The sequence below is a fragment of the Molothrus aeneus genome, chromosome 22 (genome assembly GCF_037042795.1).
Source record: "Molothrus aeneus isolate 106 chromosome 22, BPBGC_Maene_1.0, whole genome shotgun sequence".
Classification (NCBI taxonomy): Eukaryota; Metazoa; Chordata; class Aves; order Passeriformes; family Icteridae; genus Molothrus; species Molothrus aeneus.
Genome location: NC_089667.1, coordinates 4,603,903 through 4,630,117, shown reverse-complemented (window position 1 = coordinate 4,630,117; position 26,215 = coordinate 4,603,903). Strand labels below are relative to the sequence as shown.

Below are 26,215 nucleotides of genomic sequence, written 5' to 3'. Positions count from 1 at the left end.
TATTGATATAATGAATATTCGTCTTCTCTAGATGACACACAAAAAAAAAAAAAAAGAGGAATCCTAATTTGGAATATTGTGAATTTTGTGCTGAAAACAACAAGGCTTCCAAAATTTCCTGAACAGAGCTGTCTAGAGCAGGAGGCTATTTTGAGTCTCTCTTTTTGCCTTTGACCCAACTATTTCAGCACCCCACCCTTCTTCTTCCTTCCACCTTCCTTAATTTCTTAGACTTCCTTCTTGCTGCTTTGCCTGAGTCTATTTTGGGTGTGAGAGCAGGCTGAGCTTCATGCCAGGCATGCACTTCCCATTTTCCCTCCCTGGGCTTTGCCTTTTCAGCAGAGCTGGGAGCCCACAAGCACGCAGAGCCTCTGAGATGGGCACACGCTGCCCCCAAAGAAGGGAAAATCAGCATTTGAGAGGAAAAGAAGGGCTGAGAATGAACAAAAAAAAAAAAATGATCAGGGCAAAGAACATGAAATTAGGCTGAGTGCAGATGCTGGGATGGGAGTGGCTGAGCTCCCCCAGTTTTGGCAAGCACAGGAAATTCCCTTCTTCACTGGGTAGAGAGGGAGTCAAACAGGGAATGGATTTATGGGAGAAATTCTCAGCAGAGACTGAAGTGATGGAGGAGAGACCTGCTGAGCTGGTATTTTATGATCCACACCGTGGCTGTGTCCTGTTGAGGTCTCTGACACAGCTGCAGAATTATTTTGGTGTTAAACAGATATTTGGGGGCATGGGAAGGTGAATTTTTTCCCCAAAAAACACAAGAATTGAGCCCTAGCAAAGAACATCAAATTAGGCTGAGTGCAGAGCTGGTATTTTATGATCCACACCGTGGCTGTGTCCTGTTGAGGTCTCTATTTTGGTGTTAAACAGACATTTGGGGGCATGGGGACGTGAAGATTTTCCCCAAAAACCACGAGAATTGAGCCCTGGAAAAGAACATCAGATTAGGCTGAGTGTAGATGCTGGGATGGGAGTGGCTGAGCTCCCCCAGTTTTGGCAAGCACAGGAAATTCCCTTCTTCACTGGATGAATGGATTTATGGGAGAAATCCTTCCCCACGAGGGTGGTGAGGCTCTGGGAGAACTTTCCAGAAGCTGTGGGTGCCCCTGGATCCCTGGAAGTGCCCACGGCCAGGCTGGATGGGGCTGGGACCATCCTGGGATAGTGGAAGATGTCCCTGGTGAAACCAGAAGATCTCCAAGCCCCATCCCACCCAAACCATCCCAGAATTTGGTCGTGCAGGACCCAAGCTAACAAAGTTTTGACCAAAACCTGCTGTTTGCACCTCAATCCCAAAGCTCAAGCAGAGCGAGTTCAGAGCAGCTCCGCCTGCCCCTGTGAGGGTGTGCAGCACTCAAAGAGCCCTGGAGTCTCACCCAGGAGGGGTTTGACACCCCAGGTTTCCTCAGCAGATCCAAACCAAGCAGCTCAGGGCTCTGTTTGAGCTTTGGGCTGTGTTATCTCTGCTCACTCCCCCTCTCAGCCTGGGAAAGGCCCCCTGAGCACAGCTCTGTGCAGGACAGACCAGCTCCTCCAGCAGGAGCTCACCCAGGGCTCCTCCAGCGCATCCAGACCCGCTGGGAATTGGTCCCAGAAGGTCACATCCTTGGTGGCCACCAGGGCTCGGGTTCCTGGCACAGCCCCGTGTCACCGGCTTCACAGAACAGCAGCTTCTGGCGAATTGTGCAACTGCACCGCCCCCAAACTTCCTGTTTTGAAACCCCAAGAAGCTGGAAAATGTTAACACTGGCACTTTAAAGTGCTACTTGTGGCTTTTTTTTTTTTTTTCTTTTTCTTCCTAAAGATCTACTAAAAAAATTCAATGTACAGAGGGGTAAAGTGGGGCTGTGGAGGACATGGGGAACAAAGGGGGCACAGGGAGCGGATCCCCCTCCCCAAATTAGGGTGGGTGGGGCTGTGCTGGGCACTGGGGACAGTGCAGAAGGGTTGTGACAGATGGACAGGCAGGAGGTGGCAGGGGGACATTGGTGACACTGCAGCCGCCACCTGGCCCTGTTCCTATTCCTCAGCAGCTCCAGCAGCCCAAACCCACTCCTGGTGAGAAAAAGGGGCTGTGGCAAAAAGGAAGAAAAACCAGAACTGTGGCAAATCTCATTCCTGGCAAATCTCACTCCTGGTGAGAAAAAGGGGCTGTGGTGAAAAGGAAAAACCCCAGAGCTGTGGCAAATCTCATTCCTGGATAGGGAGAGGAACAATTTGGGAGAAGAAGGGGGAGGAAAGTGCCGTGTTTGCCTTGATGGACAGGCAGGAGGTGGCAGGGGGACATTGGTGACACTGCAGCATCCATCTGGCCCCCTTCCCATTCCACCAGCCCAAACCCCACTCCTGGTGGGAGAAAGGGGCTGTGGTGAAAAGGAAGAAAATCCAGAACGGTGGCAAATCTCATTCCTGGCAAATCTCATTCTGGATAGGGAGAGGAGCAATTAGGGAGAGGAAAGGAGAGGAAAGTGCCATGTTTGCCCCAATGGACAGGCAGGAGGTGGCAGGGGGACATTGGTGACACTGCAGTCGCCACCTGGCCCTGTTCCTATTTCTCCAGCAGTTCCACCAGCCCAAACCCACTCCTGGTGGGAGAAAAGGGCTGTGGCAAAATGAAAAACAAGCAGAGCTGTGGCAAATCTCATTCCTGGCAAATCTCATTCCTGAAAAGGGAGAGGAGCAATCAGGGTGAGAAAAGTGCCATGTTTGCCCCAATGGACAGGCAGGAGGTGGCAGTGGGACACTGGTGACACTGCAGCAGCCACCTGGCCCTGTTCCTCCAGCCCAAACCCCACTCCTGGTGGGAGAAAGGAGCTGTGGTTGAAAAGGAAAAACCCCAGAGCTGTGGCAAATCTCATTCCTGGATAGGGAGAGGAGCAATTAGGGAGAGGAAAGTGCTGTGTTTGCCTCAAATGTGGGATTTCATTTCTTCCCCATCAGCTGCCAACTGCTTCCTTTCCTGGCTATCACGGAGCCTCCAGATGGTGCCTTGGAGCATCCTTAAACCTCCAGCTTGGCTCCTTGCAAAGACATTGTCATCCTGGTTAGCTAAAAATGGATCCGTGGCTTTGGGATGAAAGCTGCTCCCTGTGAGTGCTGAGCTCCTGGTCAGTTCTGGCTCCTGTTAAAATCAGGTTTTGGAGGGGATGAGCCCCTGCTGAATGAGCTCCAGTTGAGTGTGAATTTATTTGTATTATTAACCCTGCCTGGCTGCCTTGCTGATGGCCACAGTTCTGCAGAAGCTTTAACAGCAGCAGATATTTCTCACCTTCCTTCCCCGAGCCCCCACTGCCCTGCAGTCGCAGGTTTGAGTCTGAAGCAGGCAGCTGAGGTGCTGCCAATTGTTGTGGGTTTATTAGGGAATTGTGAGACATCATTTTCTTCAATTCCTCCAGCTTCAGGCCTCCTGCTATTTTCAGAGCTTGTTTGAGCAGCACTTTTAGATTAGCACATGGGGAGAGGAGCTAAAGGAAGTGAACCAGGAAGCCAGACAGCAAATATCATCCAAAACAGAAATTAAAAAGAAAACCAATATCAGGATTATGAGCAAACCCTAACGACAGAGCCTTGCAGCTGAGGGGGAGAATGAAAGGACAGAGGGATTTTAATGGAGTGTGACAGATTCAAATCAGCCCAAAAACCTGAGCCTTGTTCCTCCTGCATCCTGCAGGGACCTGGAGAGGCTGGACAGCCAAGCCCACGCCTCATAAAAAGCGGCTCTGTTGTTGTTCTCAGGAAGGGAATATCCTGCTTCCTCTTCAAACCCTGAGCCTCTTGGAAAACGGTGAATGCTGCCACATTCCTGCCTTTATCCCGGCCACTCTTTACAAGCCTGTACTTCCCTCTCCTCATGCTTTAACAAGCTGGCTGAGCAGGGGATTAGGGAATGACTTGGTGCACATGTGGGGAGAGAAATCCGCCTTCAAAACCTTACATAACTCCAGAAAGCAACAGACACGCGCCCAGGCCTTCATTCTTTGCACATAAAAATCATCACTTCATCCTCCTTTGCAAATAAAAATCATCATTTCATTCTCCTTTGCACATAAAAATCATCATTTCGTCCTCCTGCTCCTGTGGCCAGGCTGCAGTTTGCTTGTCCTCTGAAAACAAGGAATATTTGAAACTGTGGAGATACAAACACACATTATTATATATATTTCCCTTTCCCTCTCTTCCCTGCTAGCACATCTTGCTGTTCCAGAGCTGGAGATGAGCAGGCAGCCCTTGGGAAGAGGGAAAAAGGGAATTTCCAGCCCTTGGGAAATTCCAGCAACAGAGACGCGCCCAGGCCTTCATTCTTTGCACATAAAAATCATCACTTCATCCTCCTTTGCACATAAAAATCATCATTTCATTCTCCTTTGCACATAAAAATCATCATTTTATCCTCCTTTGCACATAAAAATCATCATTTCATCCTCCTGCTGTGGCCAGGCTGCAGTTTGCTTGTCCTCTGAAAAAAAGGAATATTTGAAACTGTGGAGATACAAACACACATTATTATATATATTTCCCTTTCCCTCTCTTCCCTGCTAGCAGAGTTTGCTGTTCCAGAGCTGGGGATGAGCAGGCAGCCCTTGGGAAGAGGGAAAAAGGGAATTTCCAGCCCTTGGGAAATTCCAGCAACAGACACATGCCCAGGCCTTCATTCTTTGCACATAAAAATCATCACTTCATCCTCCTTTGCACATAAAAATCATCATTTTATCCTCCTTTGCACATAAAAATCATCATTTCATCCTCCTTTGCACATAAAAATCATCATTTCGTCCTCCTGCTGTGGCCAGGCTGCAGTTTGCTTGTCCTCTGAAAACAAGGAATATTTGAAACTGTGGAGATACAAACACATATTATTATATATATTTCCCTTTCCCTCTCTTCCCTGCTAGCACAGCTTGCTGTTCCAGAGCTGGGGATGAGCAGGCAGCCCTTGGGAAGAGGGAAAAAGGGAATTTCCAGCCCCACCAGACCCCTTCCATAAGCGTTGCCGTGACCTGCGGGATGCAGCACGGAGAGCTCACAGTCCCCACTGTTCCCAGGAGCTTCCCCTCTGGAATTTGCTGCATTCCAGGCAGGACCTGGGTGTTTTCCACAGCTGGGATCTGCTGCTGGCCCCTGCTGACCCCAGAGGCTGGGAACAGCGCGTTCCCCAAGGGGATCTTGGGGTGCAAAAGCAGCTGCTGCTCTGGGAGGGGACGTGGCTGCAATTAAACCCAGTGAATTCAGCGTGAGCAGGGATCTCTCTCTCTCTGCCACCAGGCAGGAAAACAGAGAATTTAAGAAGTTATTGAAATTTTAAGTGCCATTTTTTGCAAGTAAAATCTGTCTTTTGCCAAGTTTTAACTTTTGAAGGTGATCAGACCTCCTGGAAATGTTAACCTGTGCTGCAGCTGCACTGACTGGGTTTTGAAGATGAATGGAAATCACAGACTTTTTGCCCTTATTCGATTCCCTTTTGCTTAAAGCTCTGTGAAGGGAGAGAAATTAATTACCCTGCCACGCTCTCATATCAGAGCCCTTCTCCTCACAAAAACACCACGGGGGTTTTGCTGCTTTTTTCCTTCACAGATGCAGAAAGGGAACATCCTCAACCCCCTGCCCCAAACAGGAACTGGATCCCTGGTGATGTCTTCCTGTCCTGGCCCTATTTATAGCAGCAAGGTCACCCAAATAAGAACAGAAGCAGCATCATATGATTTTTTTATTTTTTTTCTTTTTTGGGGGGGTGGCTGAGTGAATTGTGCGTGTTGAGGGTTCAGAGGAGCACGGCACATTTAGGAACTCCTCACTGTGGCCGTTTTTGTGTGCGGAATAATTAAGAAATTTGTGGCACCCAGGAATTTGGGTGGTTTTTTTTTTTCCCCTACTTCACATAACCAAGTTATTAAATGCACAGAAATTTTCCTTGCAAAACCATTCCTCAATGTGCAGGTTTTTAGTGAAAGCCTAAAACAGACTCATTCCCCTTGCTGGATTGTTAATAAACAATTGGTGAAAACTGCAAAAATTCAGGGATCTGTAAAGGTCACTTGATGGGCAATTTGGGAAAAAACACACAAAAATGACTGGGAATTTTCCTGTTTGTGGAGAATTTTTATCACTAAACTATCACCATTTTTGTCACTAGAGCATGTACATTATAGAGCAGAGTTTGAATTCAGGACCTCCCACCCCATGACTTTGACACATAAGGCAAGGAGAAATTTAAATATTTATAAGAAATTTAAATATTGGGCTCCTGACCTGTACCTGCACTGACAGATCTGCTCCAAACTGCAGCTGCAGCCAGAAAATTCCTATTTTTTCCCTTTCCCTGGAGCCAGCCAACATTTTGCTTTCTATTCTTTTACCAAAAACCAACAGAGATGGAAGAAGCCAAGCTTTAAATAGATCCATAGAGCTAGTTGAATATATGTTTATATAAATATGTTTTACAGGCACAAACAAGCAAAAACGAAGGTGCTTATTTTGTATTCCTAAGGAAAAACACTGTGTTTGACAGCATCCTTCTCTCAAACTGATTTGGCATAAATTATGGGCTGTAATTCCTATTTTACCCCCTCAGGCAGGCCTGTGAGTGGGACCTGATGAGGAAAGAGAAGTATTTCCATCGTATCTTTTTTAAAAATTCTTTATTTACGCAGCAGAATATTCGATGGGCTGAAGACTCATGTGGGGAATTCATGCTCAGAGGGGTTTTTGAGGGGGAAGGAGTTTGTGGGGCTTTGAGGGGTGGGAGGAAGGGGCAGAGTTGGCCATTCCCTCTCTTTCCTCCGTCCCTGCAGGGCTCAATCCCAAACCCCTCAGTGCCTGTGCAGCTGGGGCTGAGGCAGAAGCTGCTGCTGGACTTTCCTTCAGCCTCTGGGAGCAGAAATTCCAAGTAAAACCAGGTCCCTCTCGCAGGCAGAGATCTGCTAGTGGCACAATTAGTGAAATTAAAGGAGAGCCAGTGGGAAATCTCTGCTGGGGCATCAACCCCCTGAAGTTTGCACAGTTTTTCAGTGATGTATTTTTTTATCTGAATTATATTTTAACTCCATGTATTATATTATTATAATATATATAATGAATAGTATTACATTGTAATAATATAATATATTATATATTATATTATTATAATATATATAATGTATATTATTACATTGCAATGATATAATATATAATATATTATTATTATATATATTCTATAAATATATATTTTATATGTAGATATATAAAATATAGATTATATTATAAATATAATATAATATAATATAGTATAATAAGATATAATATGATATGGTATAATAATATAATATAATATAATATAATATAATATAATATAATATAATATAATATAATATAATATAATATAATATAATATAATATAATATAATATAATATAATATAATATAATATAATATAATATAATATAATATAATATAATATAATATAATATAATATAATATAATATAATATAATATAATATAATATATTTTTGATCTGTATTATATTTCCCCCCATGCCTTGCTCTTGCTGCTTGCAGTGGCTTCCCCACTGTCTGTTCACCCTCATTTCTTTAAGCTGGGCTTAGATAAAGCCCAGCACTTTTTAAACTGGCCTAAAAACAGAAGGCTGAGCTTCCAGCAGAGGGAGGATTTTTGTGAGGTGCTTCTGAGGCTGAAGGTTCTCATTATGGCCAATGCCTCATTCCCCATTACAGTCATTTCTTCTGAAGCAAATGGGATTTGGCCATTATAGTTTATGTTTATTGATGAATATTTCCGAGCTCAATTCACATTCCCCTTTTATTTTTTCCCCAGCCAGAAGTGCCAGGAAGCCAAAAACCCCTCAGCAGTGAGGAGTGAAGTCCTGCAGCCCCCAGAGCTCTGTGCTCTGCCTAAAATTGGGGTTAAAATGGGCACCATTTACACATCAGTGTGGGGGCCAGGGCAGCAACACCAATATTTTGGGATATGTTGGGGTCAGCTGTGTAGCTGGGATGTTTCCTGGCCATATTTCCCCCTGTTTAACCAGGGATTGAGTGGGAAAAGGTTTTCCTTGGGCCTTGACACTGAGGAGTGTCATGGGAGGGCTTTGAGGTGGAAGAATCAAAGCCATTTAATTCTTCCTGGTGATTTTCTTTCCCCTTCCCCAGATTTTCCAGATCTGCAGTTACACAGAACCTCTGCCTTGCTGTCTGTTCAAAATTATTATTCCATGTTGCTGGGTGCTTTTAAGTGATTTCCCTGCACTTCATCCTAATTCTCCCGGAATATTTTGGGGTCAGCTGTGTAGCTGGGATGTTTCCTGGCCATATTTCCCCCTGTTTATCCAGGGATTGAGTGGGGAAAGGTTTTCCTTGGGCCTTGACACTGAGGAGTGTCATGGGGAGGGCTTTGAGGTGGAAGAATCAAAGCCATTTAATTCTTCAACACACTTGAGGTGTCTTCCACCTCAAATGGAAGAATCAAACCCATTTAATCCTCCCTGCTGAATAAAATACCTGCTGTGCATTTGGAAGTCGTTGCTGTTAGGATTTTCTTTCCCCTTCCCCAGAGGAGGGATTCCTTTCCCCTTCCCCAAATTCTCCAGAGCTGCAACTGCACAGAACCTCTGTTCAAAATGATTATTCCATGTTGCTGGGTGCTTTTAAGTGATTTCCCTGCACTTCATCTCAGAAGCCAAGAGCTGGAGGAACTGGGTGCCCCAGGGGACCAGCGATGCTGCACGAAGCTCCTGAACCCATTTTGCATCACCAGAAACGGTTACTCAGTGATACCATCCAGTAAATTCTGAAAAATAAGTCATTTTCTTGCTTTTTCCTCTTTTCTGGTTCATCTGAGTCACAATTATTTTATTTTTTTTTTTACAATGCTCCAGCCAACACTTGCTGCCCAGCATGAGGAAATGTGAGCACCTAAGCCATAATTTGTCACCTAATTAAGTGACCTGATTTTCTCAGGAGCAGGATGTGTTTTCCAGCTCCCACTGCACTCAGCAGTTGTGAAAACCAGGCCACTTTTGCATGGCTGGGACCGGTTTTGAGGAGCTCAGCTCCTAAAAAGCTGATTTTGGCCTGGGAGCTAGAGGATGGGTCCTCTCCAGGATGGGATTTTCAGAGACTTTTATCAATCATCAGCATCATTCCTTGCGCTAAATTAAAAAATACAAGGGAAATAAAAATACAATATAAGGGAATATGAAAACAAAAATACAATACAAGGGAAAAACAAAACAAAACAAACAAACAAAAAAACAAAAACAAAAAAAAAAAAACAAAGAAATCTCTCAATTGCAGGTCCTGGGATAAAAATATCCTCTGGTTTTGTTTGCTTTATGCAGCATTTCCTTCTCACACTGAAAATTAAATTGGAAAGGGAGTTGGTTGTCCCTGTGGAGGATGGAGGCAGCTCTGGAAACCACAGGTGGACAAAGGAGTGGCTCCAGCCTCGTGTTCTCTGCCTCCCTTTGTTTTAACCCCAGTTAATCCCAGCAGAGCTCCTCTGAGTGGTTCGTTCCAGGGAATCACCAGGTCATGAAGGAAAAGGGTCCCTGAGGGTGGTGGTGGAACCTGGGCTGTGCCCAGCGCCTCCAGAGCCCTGGGCTGGGATCTGGGCACGGGAAATGCCATAAAGTGCTCGTTGCAGGGCCACAGCTGCTCTGGGAGGGCAGGGCTCGCTGCCACCTTTCAGGGCTCAGCTCTGCAGGGTCACAGCTCTGGTTCAGAGAGCAGAAACAACCCAGACAGGAGGGGAGGGAACTGAGCAAGGGCAGCCCAACAAATGGTGGAAGCGGGGCAGGAAGAATCCCCAGGCACTGCTCCCAGAGAGGTGCCCTTATCTGTTGGAGAAGTCCCCCTCAAGTCCCCCTTATCTTTCAGAGATGTCCTCCTTATATTTCGGAGAGCTCCCCCTTATCTTTTAGAGATGTCCTCCTTATATTCTAGAGAACTCCCCCTTATCTTTTAGAGATGTCCTCCTTATATTCTAGAGAACTCCCCCTTATCTTTTAGAGAGCTCCCCCTTATCTTTTAGACAGCTCCCCCTTATCTTTTAGAGAGCTCCCCCTTATGTTTTAGAGATCCCCTCTATCTTTTAGAGAGTTTTCCCTTATCTTTTAAACAGGTCCCCCCCTCTCTTTTAGAGAAGTCTCCCCTTGTCCTTTAGAGTCTTCCCCCTTATCTTTTAGAGTGCTTCCCCTGTCTTTTAAAGAGCTCCCCCTTATCCTTTAGAGGGTTCCCCCTTATCTGTTAGAGAAGTGCCCCTTATCTTTCAGAGAGTTTCCCCTTATCTTTTAGAGAGTTTCCCCCTTCTCTTTCAGCTCCTTTGCCTGAGCTGCTTTCCAAAGCAAAGCAGTTTCTGCTTTGCATAGAACATTTTCCAGAGCAGAGCAAGGTCAGCAAGGCAGGAGCCCCAGCCCACAGCGTTCACCACCCCAAACCCACCAAATCCATCCTCCCAGAGGGCAGGTGCTGGGCCCAGCTCTGCTGATCTCCAGGCACTGCTGACAGATCAGGGCAGCTTGGGGAGGAAGTATTTTCATCATCACACATTTGCAACACAGCCCTTTATTGTTTTTTGTTTTTTGTTTTTTTTATCATTATCAGCACTATCAGCGTTATCTTTCTGCCTTCCTCTTACCCTCCAAAGGAACCAAGACGTGTGTGTTCAAGGGGTGGGGAGGGCTGAGCACAGCTGAGTCAACAGCACATGCCTGCGGGCTGGGGGTGACGTTCAGGAATGTCCTCGGGGCTGTCAGAGCGTTTGGAAAGGCAGCGCTGCATACAGAAGGGGTGGTACAAGCACAGCCACAAGTACTGGAGGGTCCCTGACCCCAGAACCAGGGGCTGGAGCCTGGATCTGCTCCCTCTGAAATCACCTTTCCATGGGAATTCTGCACCTTCCCCATCTGAGCTCCTGTCTCTGCCTCATCACCCTAAAATTTCGGTCATTTTCTGCCTTCTCCACTCATAATTCCTGCTCCATTTGGGTTCTGGGTGGATCCTTCTGTCTGTGCCTCATCACCCTAAAATTTCGGTCATTTTCTGCTTTCTCCACTCATCATTCTTGCTCCGTTTGGGTTCTGGGTGGATCCCTCCCTTTGGCTGTCCCTGGTGCCACAGAGCTGAGCTGAGCCACAGCTCCTTTCCCTGCTGGTGCCGAGCACTTGGAAAACACAATTCCATGTTTAAATCTGTTGTTTGTGCTGATCTGCTCAGAAAACTCACTGAACAGGAGAGCTGGGTGTTCCCAGCTGGAGGGAAAAGGGATTTAGAGGTATCCTGAAGGGAAAGAAGCACAAGAGCTCTTTGGACTACAGGGAACTTCTCTAAACTGAAAAATCTCTGTTTGTGCCCTCTCGTGGCTGTTGAGTTTTTCTTCTCCTCACTGCAACTCCTGCACTTTCAGACCCAAATTTTTAGGGTTTCATGCTGAAATTGCCAGCAAAGAGACCATTAAATGCTGGTGTTTCTCTACTAATTGCTAATTTTTAGGAACATTTCTAATTTGATTTACAGTTGTCAGTGAAGGGCTGCATTGTTCTGCACAGAATTCTGTCTGAGCTTCATTTTTGTGAGTGAGCTTATGGGAAAGGCACTGCATGTCCCCAGAATGGCATATTATTACAATGCAGATAGATTTATTATAGATTTATATATAGATTTATATTTAGATAAATAAAACATAGTCCCTTAAAAGAAACCCCAGTTCCTCCATGCTTCTGTGCATGGAAGAAAAAGGGGGGAAGTAGGAAAAGCCAGAGGTCCATAATTCATATTTTGTGCTGGTTGCATGACTTTGCCCTTCAGTTTATGGGGATTTGACAGGTGGCACATCCAAAAAAAAAAAACAAAATGCCCCAAGGGTTGGAGAATTGGAAAGGGCAAAAAGGGCATCCCAAAAGTGTCCAAACACACAGCAATGGACCCAGCAGCACTGAAATTCTCTTTTTATTTTGCTCTCTCTGCAGACAAAAAGCGCTGGCATCGACAGGAGGAAGGAGTGTCCAAGCAGCATGCGACTGGTTGGTATGAAGTAATAAATGTTAAAAAGTAGCAGAAATGGTGAATTTAGGGTTTCATGTGGAATGTTTAAACAGGGGTGTTGTGTGAAAAGCACCTGCAAATAAGAACACCCTTCTTATGGGTTAGTGAGGCGCTGTTTAAGTGCTGGAAATGAGCCTGGGCTGAGAGGGTTTGTGATCTGCAGCAAAGGTGTTATAATAATGCTCTTTTTTTTTTTTTTTTTTTTAATGACTAAGCAGAGGTAACTGAGTCAGCAGAGGGTCGAGGCAGCCTCTGTAATTGCCTGTCACATTTTAGTCCCCAGGGTTTTGGCCAAAGCCCTTGAATATCTGGGAATGAGAGCTTTATTCAGAGGGACCATCATTAGGCAAGGCCCTGCAGGGAGAGTGGGCTCTGTTAAATCCCTTTGGCTGCACTGAACAGGAGGCCCTGGGGGGAATGAATTCCCAAGCAGGTGGGAAGGGGAATAGGTGAGAGAAGGAACCCCCCCCTCTGCAGCTGAGAGCTGCCTGCTCAGAGACATGGGGCGATTCCTGGCGCTCTCCTCCCTGGGCTTTGCGCCCTGACAGGCACAAAAGGCAGAAACAGTGACCTGGCTTAGATCTGCAGAGCATCAGCCTGAAAGTAAAACCCAATTTTCTGTCTTGCTGAGCAGTGCTAATGGGCTGCAAGGGAGGCAGAGCAGCTCTGCCTGACCCGCCAGAGCCACATTTTCCCATGGGGGGACAGTGAATGGCAGCACAGGGGGAGCTGGTTTTGTTGGGGGGAGAAAATCTGTGATTATCTCAGGATCTCTGCTGCTCAGAGTGACTCTGAGATATCTACAACCTCCTTTTGCCCAGCCTGGCACTCGAAGGAGGAGTCAGGATTCTTCTGTTCTCATTCTCAAGGTTGTTTATTATTTCTTATCTATAAAATTCTTTGGCCCATCAAGGTCTGCCTGTCAGGTTGGGTTAAGGCACACTGGTGTTATCTTTTATACTAAATACTATGTGTACAATATTTACCATAACTTCCCAATACCCATCACCTGTGTTAGACAGTGAGCTTCTACTCTAAACCAATCCAAAAGTGCCACCATCACAGCAGAAGATGGAGGCCAAGGAGAAGAAGGAAAAAGGACAAGGCACACCCAAATTCCTCCATCTTGGGACCCTGAAAAAAAAAAAAACAAAAAAATCTATTTTTCACCCCGTGACAAACTATTATTCTACTTAAAATCTCTTGATTGGTAATTATTCATATAATAATATTGGTATATATAATATAATATAATATAATATAATATAATATAATATAATATAATATAATATAATATAATATAATATAATATAATATAATATAATATAATATAATATTATATTATATTATATTATATTATATTATATTAATAATATATTATATATTATATAATATTATATTATGATATTATTATATATAATTATATATATTGTATATATATTATATATATGCATATATATAATATATATATACAATATATATATTATATATATATTATATATTGTATATATTATTATAAATATATTAATATAATATAATATAATATAATATAATATAATATAATATAATATAATATAATATAATATAATATAATATAATATAATATAATATAATATAATATAATATAATATAATATAATAATATTGTTGTTAATTGTTTTTCCAAGGGCTAAATCAAAGGCACAGGGGTCTGGGGCTCTGTGCCAGGGTCTCTGATCCCCCTGGGCAGGGTCTCGAGTCCTCCGTGGCAGCCAGAGGGATTTCCTGGGTTCCAATAGTTACCCATTGATTTAGGAGCTCTTTCTGCCTGCCAGGCTCTTCTCCCACGTGGGTGACCCGTTCCTGGACGACTCCCTGCCCCGCGAGTACGTGCTCTACCTGCGCCCCACCGGGCCCCTGGCGCAGAAGCTCTCCGAGTTCTGGCAGCAGTCCAAGCAGATCTGTGGCAAGAACAAAGCTCACAACATCTTCCCCCACATCACCCTCTGCCAGTTCTTCATGGTAAAGCACAGCTCCTCTCCCCTCCCTCCTTTAGCCGTTCCTTGCCAGGCTCAGCCTGGAGATTTCATCCCGGCTTAGGGCGGTGCTGGGGGGGTTTTGTCGGTGCCTGGGCTGCTGGAGGAGGGAATTGGTTTTTTTAAGCTGTTGTTTTCAGGGAAGAGCAGCAGCAGAAGACTGAATTCTCATCCTCTCCAGTGATCCTCAGCATGAGAATGGGTGGGGGGAGCTTGGGGAGGTTACTTGGGGACAGCTGATCCTGCTTTGAGGAAAAGGGAGGGGCCCAGGATTTATAAACATAGATTTTTTGTTTGTTTGTTTGTTTGTTTGTTTTCCATGCCCCTGTGCTTTTTCTCACTGCATGAGGGGGAAGGTAGGCCAGTGACACCCACCCACATCCTCTCCTTTCCTGAGCCTTGCCTGTCCTGCTTCCTTGGCAGTGTGAGGACAGCAAGGTGGACGCTCTCACAGAAGCCCTGCAGGCCACGGTGATGCGCTGGAAATGCAAATTCCCTGCGCCCCTGCCCCTGGAGCTCTACACATCCTCCAACTTCATCGGGCTCTTCGTCAAGGAGGAGAGTGCTGAGGTGCTCAAGAAGTTTGCTGCAGACTTCGCTGCAGAGGCGGCTTCCAAAGCAGGTGAGCGACTGCTCTGGCACCTGCCAGGGTGGGAATTGTCAGGAAAAATAAAGTTTGGATGCCATGAGACCACAACCTGGGCATTGTCAGAAAAAAAACCAAAGTTTTGTGTCATGAAGGAGCCCAGTTTGGGCATTGATAGAAAACCAAAACTTTGATGCCATGAGAACCCAGTTTGGGAATTGTCAGGAAAAATAAAGTTTAGATGCTGTGAGAGCCCAGCCTGGGCATTGTCAGAAAAACAAAGTTTGGATGCCAAAAGAGCTCAGCTTGGGCATTGTCAGAAAAGCCAAAACTTTGAAGCCATGAAGGACCCCAGCCTGGGCATTGTCAGAAAAACCAAAACTTTAAAGCCATGAAAGAGCCCAGTTTAGACACTGTCAAAAAAAACCCCAAAGTTTGGATGCCAAAAGAGCTCAGCTTGGGCATTGATAGAAAACTAAAACTTTGATGCCATGGGAGCCTAGTTTGGGCATTGGCAGAAAAACCAAAACTTTGAAGCCATGAAGGCATTGTCAGAAAAACCAAACCTTTGGTGTCGTGAAGGAGCTCACCCTGGGCATTGTCAGAAAAACCAAATTTTGGGTGCCAAAAGAGCTCAGCTTGAGCACTGATAGAAAACTAAAACTTTGATGCCATCAGAGTCCAGTTTAGGCATTGGCAGAAAAACCAAAACTTTGAAGCCATGAGGGCATTGTCAGAAAAACCAAACCTTTGGTGTCATGAAGAAGCAAAGCAGCTTCCAAAGCTCACAGTCTGGGCTTTTTCAGAACCCCAAAGCTCTGATGCCACCAAAAAGCAAAGCTCAAAAGCAAATCCCTGATTTTTAAGTGAAAACTCCAACACCCCAGCGCGTGCTTTGCCTTTTCAGCTGGGACGTGTCTCACCCTGAGTTTGCAGGGCTGTTTCTGGAGGGGAAGCTTTGGTGGTTCTTCACCCTTTCACAGAGCTGCTCTGAGCTGTTTCCTGCCCCTCTCACCGCCTCCAGCCACCACCACAGAACTTTCCTCGGCCATTTCAAGGCTGTGTTTGTTTTTTCACTGCATTTCTGAGGTGTGAGGAAGGCTCTGGGGGAAGACCCAAGCTGGTTGTTTGGTTGGCTGGTTGGTTGGTTGGTTGGTTGGTTGATTGGTTGGTTGGTGGATTGATTGGTTGGTTGGTTGGTTGGTTGGTTGGTTGGCTGGTTGGTTGGTTGGTTGGTTGGTTGGTTGGTTGGTTGGCTGGTTGGTTGGTTGGTTGGTTGGTTGGTTGGTTAGTTGGTTGGTTGGTTGGTTGGTTGGTTGGTTGGTTGGTTGGTTGGCTGGTTAGTTGGTTGGCTGGTTGGTTGGTTAGTTGGTTGGTTGGTTGGTTAGTTGGCTGGTTGGTTGGTTGGTTGGTTGGTTGGTTGGTTGGTTGGTTGGTTGGTTGGTTAGTTGGTTGGTTGGTTGGCTGGTTGGTTGGTTGGTTAGTTGGTTGGTTGGTTAGTTGGTTGGTTGGCTGGTTGGTTGGCTGGTTGATTGGTTGGTTGGTGGATTGATTGGTTGGTTGGTTGGTTGGTTGGCTGGTTGGTTGGTTGGTTGGTTGGTTGGTTGGTTGGTTGGTTGGTTGGTTGGTTGGCTGGTTGGTTGGTTGGCTGGTTGGTTGGTTGGTCAGTTGGTTGGCTGGTTGGTTGGTTGGCTGGTTGGTTGGTTGGCTGGTTGGCTGGTTGCCCTTTCCAACCTCAGAGCTCACAGGTGCTCCATGATCCTCTCCTGCTTCTGGAGGGGGAATAAGCAGAACCTCATCCTCTCCACTGCTGAACAACCTCATTGAGTGTCCTCCAGTCACCTCCAAACTGGGAACTCACAAAACTCTGGGAGCGCTGGGACACCTCCCTGGATAATCCTCCCACCACTGCTTGGCCTGGTTTAGTCCTTCCCCATTTAATCCCAGGTTTGTCCTGGAGCTCAAATGCATCAAAATGCAGCAAATTCTGCATTCCTGGGCTGTTCCCATGCTGGGCAGGCACCCACAGCCTTGCAGGGATGCTGTGAGTCTGTCCCTGCTCCACAGCAGGGAGACAGAAGGGTCCAGAACCTCTTTCACCTGACCTGGAACTTCCCTTCCCTTTAGAAGAGGGAGGGAATTTTATCTTTAGAAAGGTGATTTTGGAAGGCAGACATTGGGTGGGTGCAAGGACACTGCAGCCACGTGACAGTGGGATCAGTGTTTCCCTCCAGCACAACCAAAAATGCGATTTTTATCCAAAAAAACCCCACTGACCCAGAATAAAGAAGCATTGGTGGCTTCCAACAATCTTCTGCCCCTGAGGCTGCTCCAATTCAGGCCAAATGGGGTTTTTTTAGGGGAAGGCAATTGGTGCATTGCAGCCACAGCTTGGTCAGGTTACCACATTAAAGTCTCTGGGTTTTTTTTTTAAGCATATTTTTTTATTGCGGATGAAAACCAACAACAACAGAAAAGATGGATGAGCTTGCAAAGCTACCCTGGCTGGCACTTGGAGCCAAGTCTCTGAATAGCTGCAATTGTGACTGAATAATCAGTCAAATCTAATTGCAATTTTTGGTTGAATAAGCATGAATAAATGACGTGCAAACAATGTATCCTGTGATTTCCACATCCACTGGAAGAGCCCAAGTATTTCACATATTTTCACCTGGAATGATCTCCTGATGCAGATTCTTTTTTTTCTGCATTTGGATCATTTTGAATCATTATTACATTTCCACAATTTGGGAATACCTCACCCTCGGTGGCTAAACTGATAATCCAACTAATGTCCATTGATGAAAAGATTTCATCAACTTGCACAAATTCCTGCAAATTCCATGGATTTGTAATTTAGTGCAGCAGAGAGAACAATGCAGGGAGAATGAAAATCATGCTTTTTAACCTGCTTATTTTGGAAAGATCCTGTCTTTTTTTTTTTTTTTTGGCAGGAGATCCTGCATATCCAGAGCTGCAATAGGGATTGTCACAGCTCCTGTTGTTTGGCAGTTTGCAGGGATGCCTTGCCTGGCACCCTGGCTGAATCAGACCACAAATGTCTGATCATTTTCAGTATTAGAGGCCTCCTATGGATGCTGGCAGCCTGGTCAGAGAGAAAGTCAGATAAACTTTCAGAGAGAAAGATAAATTTTCAGAGAGAAAGTCAGATAAACTTTCCCAGGCATTTTTCTGGGGGAGCTTTGAGAAAGCTCATAGAAAGAATTAAAATAATCTTTAATCTGTTCAGCTGATGTTTTGAGCTTGTTGTTTACTCATAAGATGTTTGCAAGAAGGGTGTTGTTCCTAATTAGCCAGTGAGGTGAGGGGTGTTGACTGAGGACCCACCAGGCCCACCTTTCTCAGAGCAGTCTATAAAAGAATGTGATGTCTTGTAATTAATGAATGTAATAAACTTTGCTGTTTCCTTCTGAGAAGACCTTGGAGTCTGTGTTGCTTTATTCAGCTGTCCCTCGTACAACAGCAACAACCTCACACTCCCAGATTTCCAGCTGAGCTCCAGTTTGTCCCACTTGAGCACGTCCAGCTCTGTTAGAGGCCACAGTCACTCACCTGCACAAAGGGGTTTTCAGCCCTCCTCTGTGTGGGACTCCAGGCAGCTCTCCAAAATGCAGTTTATTGCATCCAAAATGCAGTTTATTGTATCCAAAATGCAGTTTATTCCATCCAAGAGGTTACAGCAGTCCGGGGTTGTGGGTGACAGAGCTGTGCCCACAGCTGTCAGCTCCAGCTGCAGGCAGGCCTGGAGACCCTGAGCTTAGGTTTCATTGCATTATATCCTTTTCTTTTGGTTACATTACATTCTATCCTTTTCTTTGCTGAGCATCTCAATACAGTAGAACCAATCTATACCTTAACTTTTACCTCTAGCCTATCATAACTACTGTAATTACCATATTCATGTTACTGTTCTCCAACCACTAAAAGTCAGTACATCACAGTTTAAGCTAGAAGTTGTTTTTCAGTTTTCTTGCAGAAGAAAATTCTGAGACCTTTTTTCAACTTGCAACTTTGCTGACTTGTTTGCCTGTGCTCTCTTTGTGCTTGGTGAAAACATCTTCTTGTTTGGGGTGGGTTTATCCTTTGCTCTAAGCCATAAAAACCCCTTCTAACCAACACACCCTTTGCCTCCTTGGTTATCCAGCGAGACTGGCTCAGCAATTCTTCTCTTCTCTATCAAAACTTGCTTCCATCTCTATTCCTTCTTCAGATTCTCCATTCAAAAAATCTTTCTGCCAAGCACACATATCTGTGAGACTGTCCTGTCAAACTTTCATCCTTCCCAACACCTCTCCCCATTGCAGATGTCCACGTGGAGCCCCACAAGAAGCAGCTCCACGTCACCCTGGCCTATCACTTCCAGAGCAGCCACCTGCCCACGCTGGAGAAGCTGGCCCAGAGCATCGACGTCAAGCTGGGCTGCGACTGGGTGGCCGCCATCTTCTCCCGCGACATTCGCTTCGTCAACCACGAGGTAAACGCCTGGAGCTCCCCTCACTGAGACATAAACTTCGAGGAATTTAGGGATTTTAGAGGAGCTGAGGTTTTAGTTAGAGATAAGCTTTATTGGAGTTAATTGAAATCAATGGGTAGGCCCTGATGAAGTTAAGAGTTAGCAGTTAACTAATAATTGATTGCTTGGCAACACAATGCTGGGTTAGCTGGGTTTATAATGAAGAATACAGAAACTGATAAATGGCTTTTAGGAGCATAAGAAAATTGTGGCCCCCTCTGTTCTGAAACCAAGTGAAGACAGGAATGGGAGTTCTACCAAGGGTTCATTTGTCAGATTTGCATTGAAAATGTAGAAAGGCCAGAACGAGGAAGACTTCATTTACTTCCTCATTTTGGGACCCCTCCCCATGAAAGGGACCAGTGACCCATTTCAAGGAACAAACTGCACATGCTTAATGGCTTTGGAACTAATTACCATGCTTAATGACTTTTGAACTAATTACCATACAGAGCGGGGAATGGGATGTACCAAAGTTATGAACCTGTATTTGTATTTTGGGTATTCAATACCTGTATAGATAAAAGGGCTCTGTAATCACCTGTAAATTGAGGTGTGTGTTTGGGAGCTATCCCACAATAAACAAACACTTTGTAACTCTAAACTGTCAGAGAGTTTTTGGATATTGGCACTAGATCAATATCCATATTGGGAATGGGATGTACCAAAGTTATGAACATGTATTTGCATTTTGGGTATTCAATACTTGTACAGATAAAAGGACTCTATGATCACCTGTGAATTGCAGTGTGTATTTGGGAGCTATCCCACAGTAAACAAACACTTTCTAACTTTAAACTATTAGAGAGTTTTTGTCTGTCACAATTGGACATCAGTACTAGATCAATATTCATATTTTAATAAATCATCACCCCAGAAAAACACCCCCCTGCTGAAGGGTGGCATTGCAGCAGCTCTCTGGCCACAGAGAGAAACACAACTTTACCAGGTATGGTTCTGGGAAAGTCTGTGAGAAGATCAGAGAAAAGGATGAGAAACAATTCTTATCTTTGCTTGCTGACTGTTGCTGGTGCTGTGCACATGTGGAATGTGTTGTTATGGGGATTTGTTTACCAAAGGGTGGCTTCTTAATTAGCCACTGGTGATGGTGTGTTAACTAAAGCACCAATCAAATCCACCTGTAGCAAGCTAGAATATAAAAAAGGAGCAATGGGTTTCTAAATAAAGATTATTATTTATTAGTCTATGCTAATTATTACTCACCTGGGGGCCTGTTTGATGTGACATTAATGACATTTTGTGCTTTTTCTCCCCCAGACCCTGCAGGTGATCTACCCCTACACCCCCCAGAACGATGACGAGCTGGAGCTGGTCCCAGGGGATTTCATTTTCATGTCCCCAGTGGAGCAAAGCAGCACGAGTGAGGGCTGGATTTATGGCATTTCCCTTGCCACCGGCTGCTCGGGGCTGCTGCCTGAGAACTACATCACCAAGGCGGATGAGTGTGGCACCTGGGTGTTCCATGGGTAGGTCAGGCTGCTCCTCCCCTTCCCACAGCTGCAAAAAGGGCTCAGGGATGGCCTGGGAGGCTGCCTGGGACAGACTTAGAGGAATAAAGCAGGGATTTATTAAAAGGCTTTCAAAGGACACACCTTGGGCTGTGCAAGAGCCTGGCCAAGGCTATACCCAAGATGGACCCCAAGTCATGAGTTTTCACACTTTTACAGATTTTGGTCCATTTCCATATTGGGTTAATTGTCCAATTCCAGCTCAGGTTATGCAGTCCCAGCCTCCCAGTTTGCTCTCCTCAATTCCCTGTTGTTTGCAATTTTTGGGGCTGAAGCTGCAGCAGTGTCCTTGGTTCTGGGGCTGGAAAAGGATTGTTCAAGGATTGTTCAAGGATTGTTCAAGGATTGTTCTGTGAGCTGTGAGGAGAACTTGCTGACACTTTACATGAAGTTCAGAGTCACACACTAAGGCAGAATCCGGAAAATATATGGGTTTATATTTTCCCGAATCTGGAAAATATAAAAGCTCCAACTTAAGGCAGCAGCAGCAGCAGCAGCAGCAGCAGCAGCAGCTGGGATTTCACCTGGGGCAGCGAGCAGGGATGCTGAGAAGGGCACTGAGGGGAAGGAGCTGGCACACAGAGCCTCATCTCATCAGCCAAGGAGCAGCAGATGCTCTCCCTTAGCATGGGCTTAGAGGACAAGGTGATTTTGCAGCTGAGATGTTGCAGCAGCTCTTTGTGGCTCGCAGGCTGCTGGAGCTGCAGCAGATGGTGCTGGAGACACTGCTGTGCAGGCACCTCTGGGGTGGGCCTGCCACCAGCAAGGTGTAAATTTGAGAGTTAATTTGGGAAAAGACATCTTCCCTGCATCCTTCCCTGCTGGGAAGGACTTTGGATCGGGAATATTCTTTAGGATATTTAGCAAGATTTTTAGGAGCTTGTTGTTGGCTCCAGTGAGAATGCAGCCCTCGTCTTTTAAGTAAGGTTATGCCTCTTGATTTTTGTGGGAATTCATTAAACAGAATGTCCTGAAATCACTCATTCACCCCTCCTTTATCCCTGCCAGAGCAGGGGAGACAAGGCACCATCTGGAAGGCAGGAGATGGAACCAGAGTTTTTGGGGAAAAGCCTCCAAACAATGACCTTCCTTTAGGAGATGACTAAGCTGGAGCAGCCTCAGCAGTTTGTGCTTTCCAGCAGCAGCACTGGAGACAGGCTGGTGGCTCTTCTCCAACACACTGAGAGTTTGCCTCTGCCTCATCACCATTCCCAGCAAATCCTGCATCTGTCAATAGATGGTGAAGCCTTTGTGGCCTTTATTAAGAGGCTCAGAGAGAAAGAAAGGCTCAGAAATTGTGTGGCAGCTCCTGGGGGCAAAGGGAAGTGGGGTAACCAAAAAATCCTTGGTATTCTCCGGACCAGTGTCCTTAAAAAATGTCAAATGGGCAAGGCAGGAAAGGGATTAAATGGGAGGAAGGGCTGACAGCTGGGAGAAATTCACTTTGTACGGAAAAAGGGATGGGTCCGAAGTGAGAACTGAGATTCTGTTGATTCACACTGAGTTTCTGTTCACACTGGGATATTCAAGTTCTGGGGTCACTGAGGATGGATCAATGCTGACTCCACTGCTCCACCTGCATTTGGGCAATGGGGGGAACAATTCCTCAGGGCAGTGCCAGCCCCTTTTGGGAGCTCAGGAATAATCCAGCAGCTCAGTGTCATCCTTGCACCCTCATCCAGCAGGTGATAGATCAGGACCAACATCATAGTGGGTTTTTTTCCTGCTTTAAATCACTTAACTCACGCAGGTGACCTATTTTTGTCCCACTGGCAGAGTCACTTGAGGCTATTTTACCAGCTGTGAAACCCCTGTGAGATTTTATCCCAACTGCTGCTATCAGGAAGCAGCTCCTGCTGTATTTAGGGCACTGAAAAGTGCCAGCTCTGGCAGCTCTTTCTGTCAAAGTAAATGACCACATCCATTATCTGATAATGTTCTTTTTTTTTTAATGACTAAGCAGAGGTAACTGAGTCAGCAGAGGGTCGAGGCAGCCTCTGTAATTGCCTGTCACATTTTAGTCCCCAGGGTTTTGGCCAAAGCCCTTGAATATCTGGGAATGAGAGCTTTATTCAGAGGGACTATCATTAGGCAAGGCCCTGCAGGGAGAGTGGGCTCTGTTAAATCCCTTTGGCTGCACTGAACAGGAGGCACTGGGGGGAATAAATTCCCAAGCAGGTGGGAAGGGGAATAGGCAGCGCTGAAAACTGCAGGAACAACAGGGCTGAGTCCCTGCCAGGGGGAGAAGCTGCTTTGGGCACAAAAACCCTGAAAACTGCCCAGGGAGAGGCCCCAGCTTCCTGCTGAAGCCACAGCTTGTGCTAGAGATGTGAGTGCAAACTCCCTGTAGCCATTAATTCCCAAACCTGGGACAACAAATCCACGGTCAGCGATGTGGACAGGCCCCCAGGTGATGTTAGTGAGCATCCTGTGGTCATCAGGAGGGTCCTGGCATTTTCCATGAGAACATTCCAGGGTGGAGAGAGCCTCCCAGGCCAAAGTTTGGGAATTGTTCTGTGAATTGTTCCTAAGGAAACAGCCCATGGAGATGGGATTGTCTCCTCACGTGTGTGCATCTCCTGGCAAGGTGCTCTCAGGGCAGCATTAAACCCCAAATAATAATGGAATAACATCACAGCAGTAATTACCACTGGCTCCTGGAGGCCACAGAAACGTCCTGTGAGCACAAAAACCATTCCCAAAGACAATGTTTTTCTATTTTTGGCAGGTCCTACTCCATTCTGAGCACCACATCCTGCCCATCCCTCCAAGCCTTTGCTGATGGAGCTCTGGAGAGAAGGCAGCAGGAAGACCAAGGGCCAGGGGACGCTGGGCCTCTCACCATCATCTGCCAGAACGTGCAGGTAGGGACCCCACAGCCAGAAATCATTAGGGACAACCTTCCAGTGAATGGATTTCCCCCAAAAATTTATCTTTTCACTCCCTGCAGCACAAGTTACAGAGTTTGTAATGACACAACCCCGTCCCCAAACTGCCTCTTCAACTGGGGTGGCAGGAGCCCATCCTCTGCCCCCCTCAGCAGCTTTATAGCACATAAAATAAATGTAAAATGTACCAGGATTATATCTATAGATAAATGATTATATGTATAGATAAATGTACCAGGATTATAAATTCCCAAAGAGCCCCACAAACCCATCAAAGCAACAAATCCTGCAGCCTTCCCTGGGATGTTTGCACAAGGGCAAAGCAGGAGGAGCCTGCTGCTGGTGTCTGCTGAAGGTCAAACCTGCTGGCACTTTGATGCCTGGAGAGGCTGGACAGAGTTAGAAGAATAAAGTGAGGATTTATTAAAAGGATATTATTAATTTATTTTTAAAGGACACACTTCGGGCTGTACAAGAGCCCAGCCAAGGCTACACCCAAGATGGACCCCAGGTTACGAGTTTTCACATTTTTACAAATTTTTACATTTCCACATTGGGTTCATTGTCCAATTCCAGCTCCAGGTGATGCAGTCCCATCCTCCCAGTTTGCTCTCTGTTGTTCAATTTTCTGTTGTTTGTTGCTCAGTTCTCTGTTGTTTGCACTTTTTGGGCTGGAGCTGCAGCGGTGTCCTTGGTTCTGGGGCTGGACAAGGATTGTTCTGTGGGGCTGAGCTGTGGGGAGAACTTGGTGACACTTTGTATGGAGTTCAGAGTCACACACCAATGCAGCGCAGAGGCTGGGAAATACGAAAGCTCAACCTTAAGGCATCAATTCCCTTGCAGCCTGTTGGAGCATCAGGGGATAGCACGTTCAGGATGGATGGGGACGAGAGATCTCTGCAGCCAGGTTGGGAAACTTGTGGGTTATTGCAAAGGGCCTGGGTGCAGGGCCCTGCTGGGAGCTGCCAGCCACAGCTGGAGCAGGACTGAGAGAAGAGAGGGGAGAGAGGATGAGAGGGTGAGAGAGCGAGGTTCCTGTTACAATACAATAAATCTTCTTCTGTGTTGAATATTCTGATTCTCACTGACCAATCTAGTACAAGATACAAATCCTACAGCATTTCCATACAGCCTATAAGAATCATTACATCACCATCCTGTGTTACATTTTAAACCCTAAAAACTCCTCTTTGGGCCCCTTCTGCCAAGCTGCAGGGTCTGCTCTGCCCCTTGGGCCTGTCTGCAAGCAGAGGGTTTTGTTCCATCAATAGGGGATCACCTTCAGCCGGCCACACCATTGTTTTCCAGTTGTTCAGTAACTGAGGGATCTCAAAGCTTGCTTTCATTTCAATCTCGCTCATAGTTTCCATATTGTCCAAATCTTTTGCCAGACAATCATATTGATAAGGCTTTCCTGTTTCATCTTCCCCACCATCAGCCCCTGAGGATAAGCAGCCAGCCAGGCCCTCAGAAGCGCTGCCTGTTCGTGTGCAGGCATGGAGAGAGGATGGATGTGGTTTTTGGGAAGTATTGGCTGTCCCAGTGCTTCGATGCCAAAGGTGAGCCCAGGGTGTTGCATGTAGGGTAAAAACCTATTAAAAAATGCCTTGTAATGTCCTATTTGAGATGGTCACCACACAAAGCTACACTCAATTTTCAGAAGGTTTCAAACCTGTTTTTATTACAGCATGGATGCTTTTTATACATTCTTACAAAACTCTTCAGTTTACACTTTATTCATTGGTCAGGAAAGACAAACAAAGTGCTCATGGAATAGAGAGTTGCAGGTTTCTCCTATTTATCCTTCTTTCTTTCTTGGATTCTACAACCTTGGTAGGAAATTCTTTCAGGGGTAAACGTGGATCCTCTTATCAAACTCCTCTCTGGCTCACAGAATTCACTGTAAAACTCTTCCACATTATAAAGTCAGGCCTTGCTATTTCAGCTCAGTTAACAGGCAGCCTGTTAAGTTCCCATGGAAAAGAACCATGAAAAGTGGTTTGCATAACAATCTGTTCTTGTCAAAAGACAGTTTGAATCTGTGAAAAGGAAGAAATCTGTCCTGTGAGAATCCATAAAGAAAAACTGCAAACACCTGTGTAAAGACTCTCAGCACATACACACACAGGCACCTTCCAACCAATGAATTGGCTGGCAAGAAAGTTAGAATTCTAATAATTCTAAATTTCTTCTAATAATTCAGTTTGTTTTATTCTACCAATTAGAATAAAACACAATAACTTGGAAAATTGGATCAAAAATGGGCTGAAACATTGAAGTGAAGCCTTTGCTGCTGGAACTTTGAGGTGTTCTGCCCTTTGTTATTCACCTTTATTGTTATCTGGGGGTATCCCAGGATTTCATGGAGGAAAGAGAAGTGGCCACTGCCTGGTGGAAGCTGTGGGTTTTAACACAAAATGATGATTTTTGTGCAGCCTGCAGCAGCAAGTCATGCAGGGAGGAAATCTTCCATTTGGCAATATTAGGGGAAATATTGCAGGAGTGATTACAGTTTCATCACCAAAGAGAAAATGCAGTCATGATGTTGGTAGTCAGTGGTCAATGAAAACATTTGCTGCCATCAAAGAAAAATTTTGCACTGCTGACTCTCATGAAATGGA

The 26,215-nt window shown here is 45.5% G+C and overlaps 1 protein-coding gene across 3 annotated transcripts in view; it reads left to right on the top strand.

Annotated features, from left to right (window-relative positions):
• Nucleotides 1-26,215, top strand: part of UBASH3B (ubiquitin associated and SH3 domain containing B) — an 81,703-nt gene that overhangs the window by 42,220 nt on the left and 13,268 nt on the right. For 2 of the 3 annotated variants that reach the window (XM_066564260.1, XM_066564262.1), the window contains exons 2-8: nt 11,968-12,021; nt 13,857-14,043; nt 14,481-14,679; nt 18,969-19,138; nt 20,456-20,664; nt 23,435-23,570; nt 25,033-25,153. In XM_066564260.1, coding sequence (XP_066420357.1) covers nt 11,968-12,021; nt 13,857-14,043; nt 14,481-14,679; nt 18,969-19,138; nt 20,456-20,664; nt 23,435-23,570; nt 25,033-25,153 — 1,076 coding nt within the window. Of the gene's footprint in view, nt 1-11,967; nt 12,026-13,856; nt 14,044-14,480; nt 14,680-18,968; nt 19,139-20,455; nt 20,665-23,434; nt 23,571-25,032; nt 25,154-26,215 lie in introns of all 3 variants that reach the window. The other variant, XM_066564261.1, reaches the window with a different exon arrangement.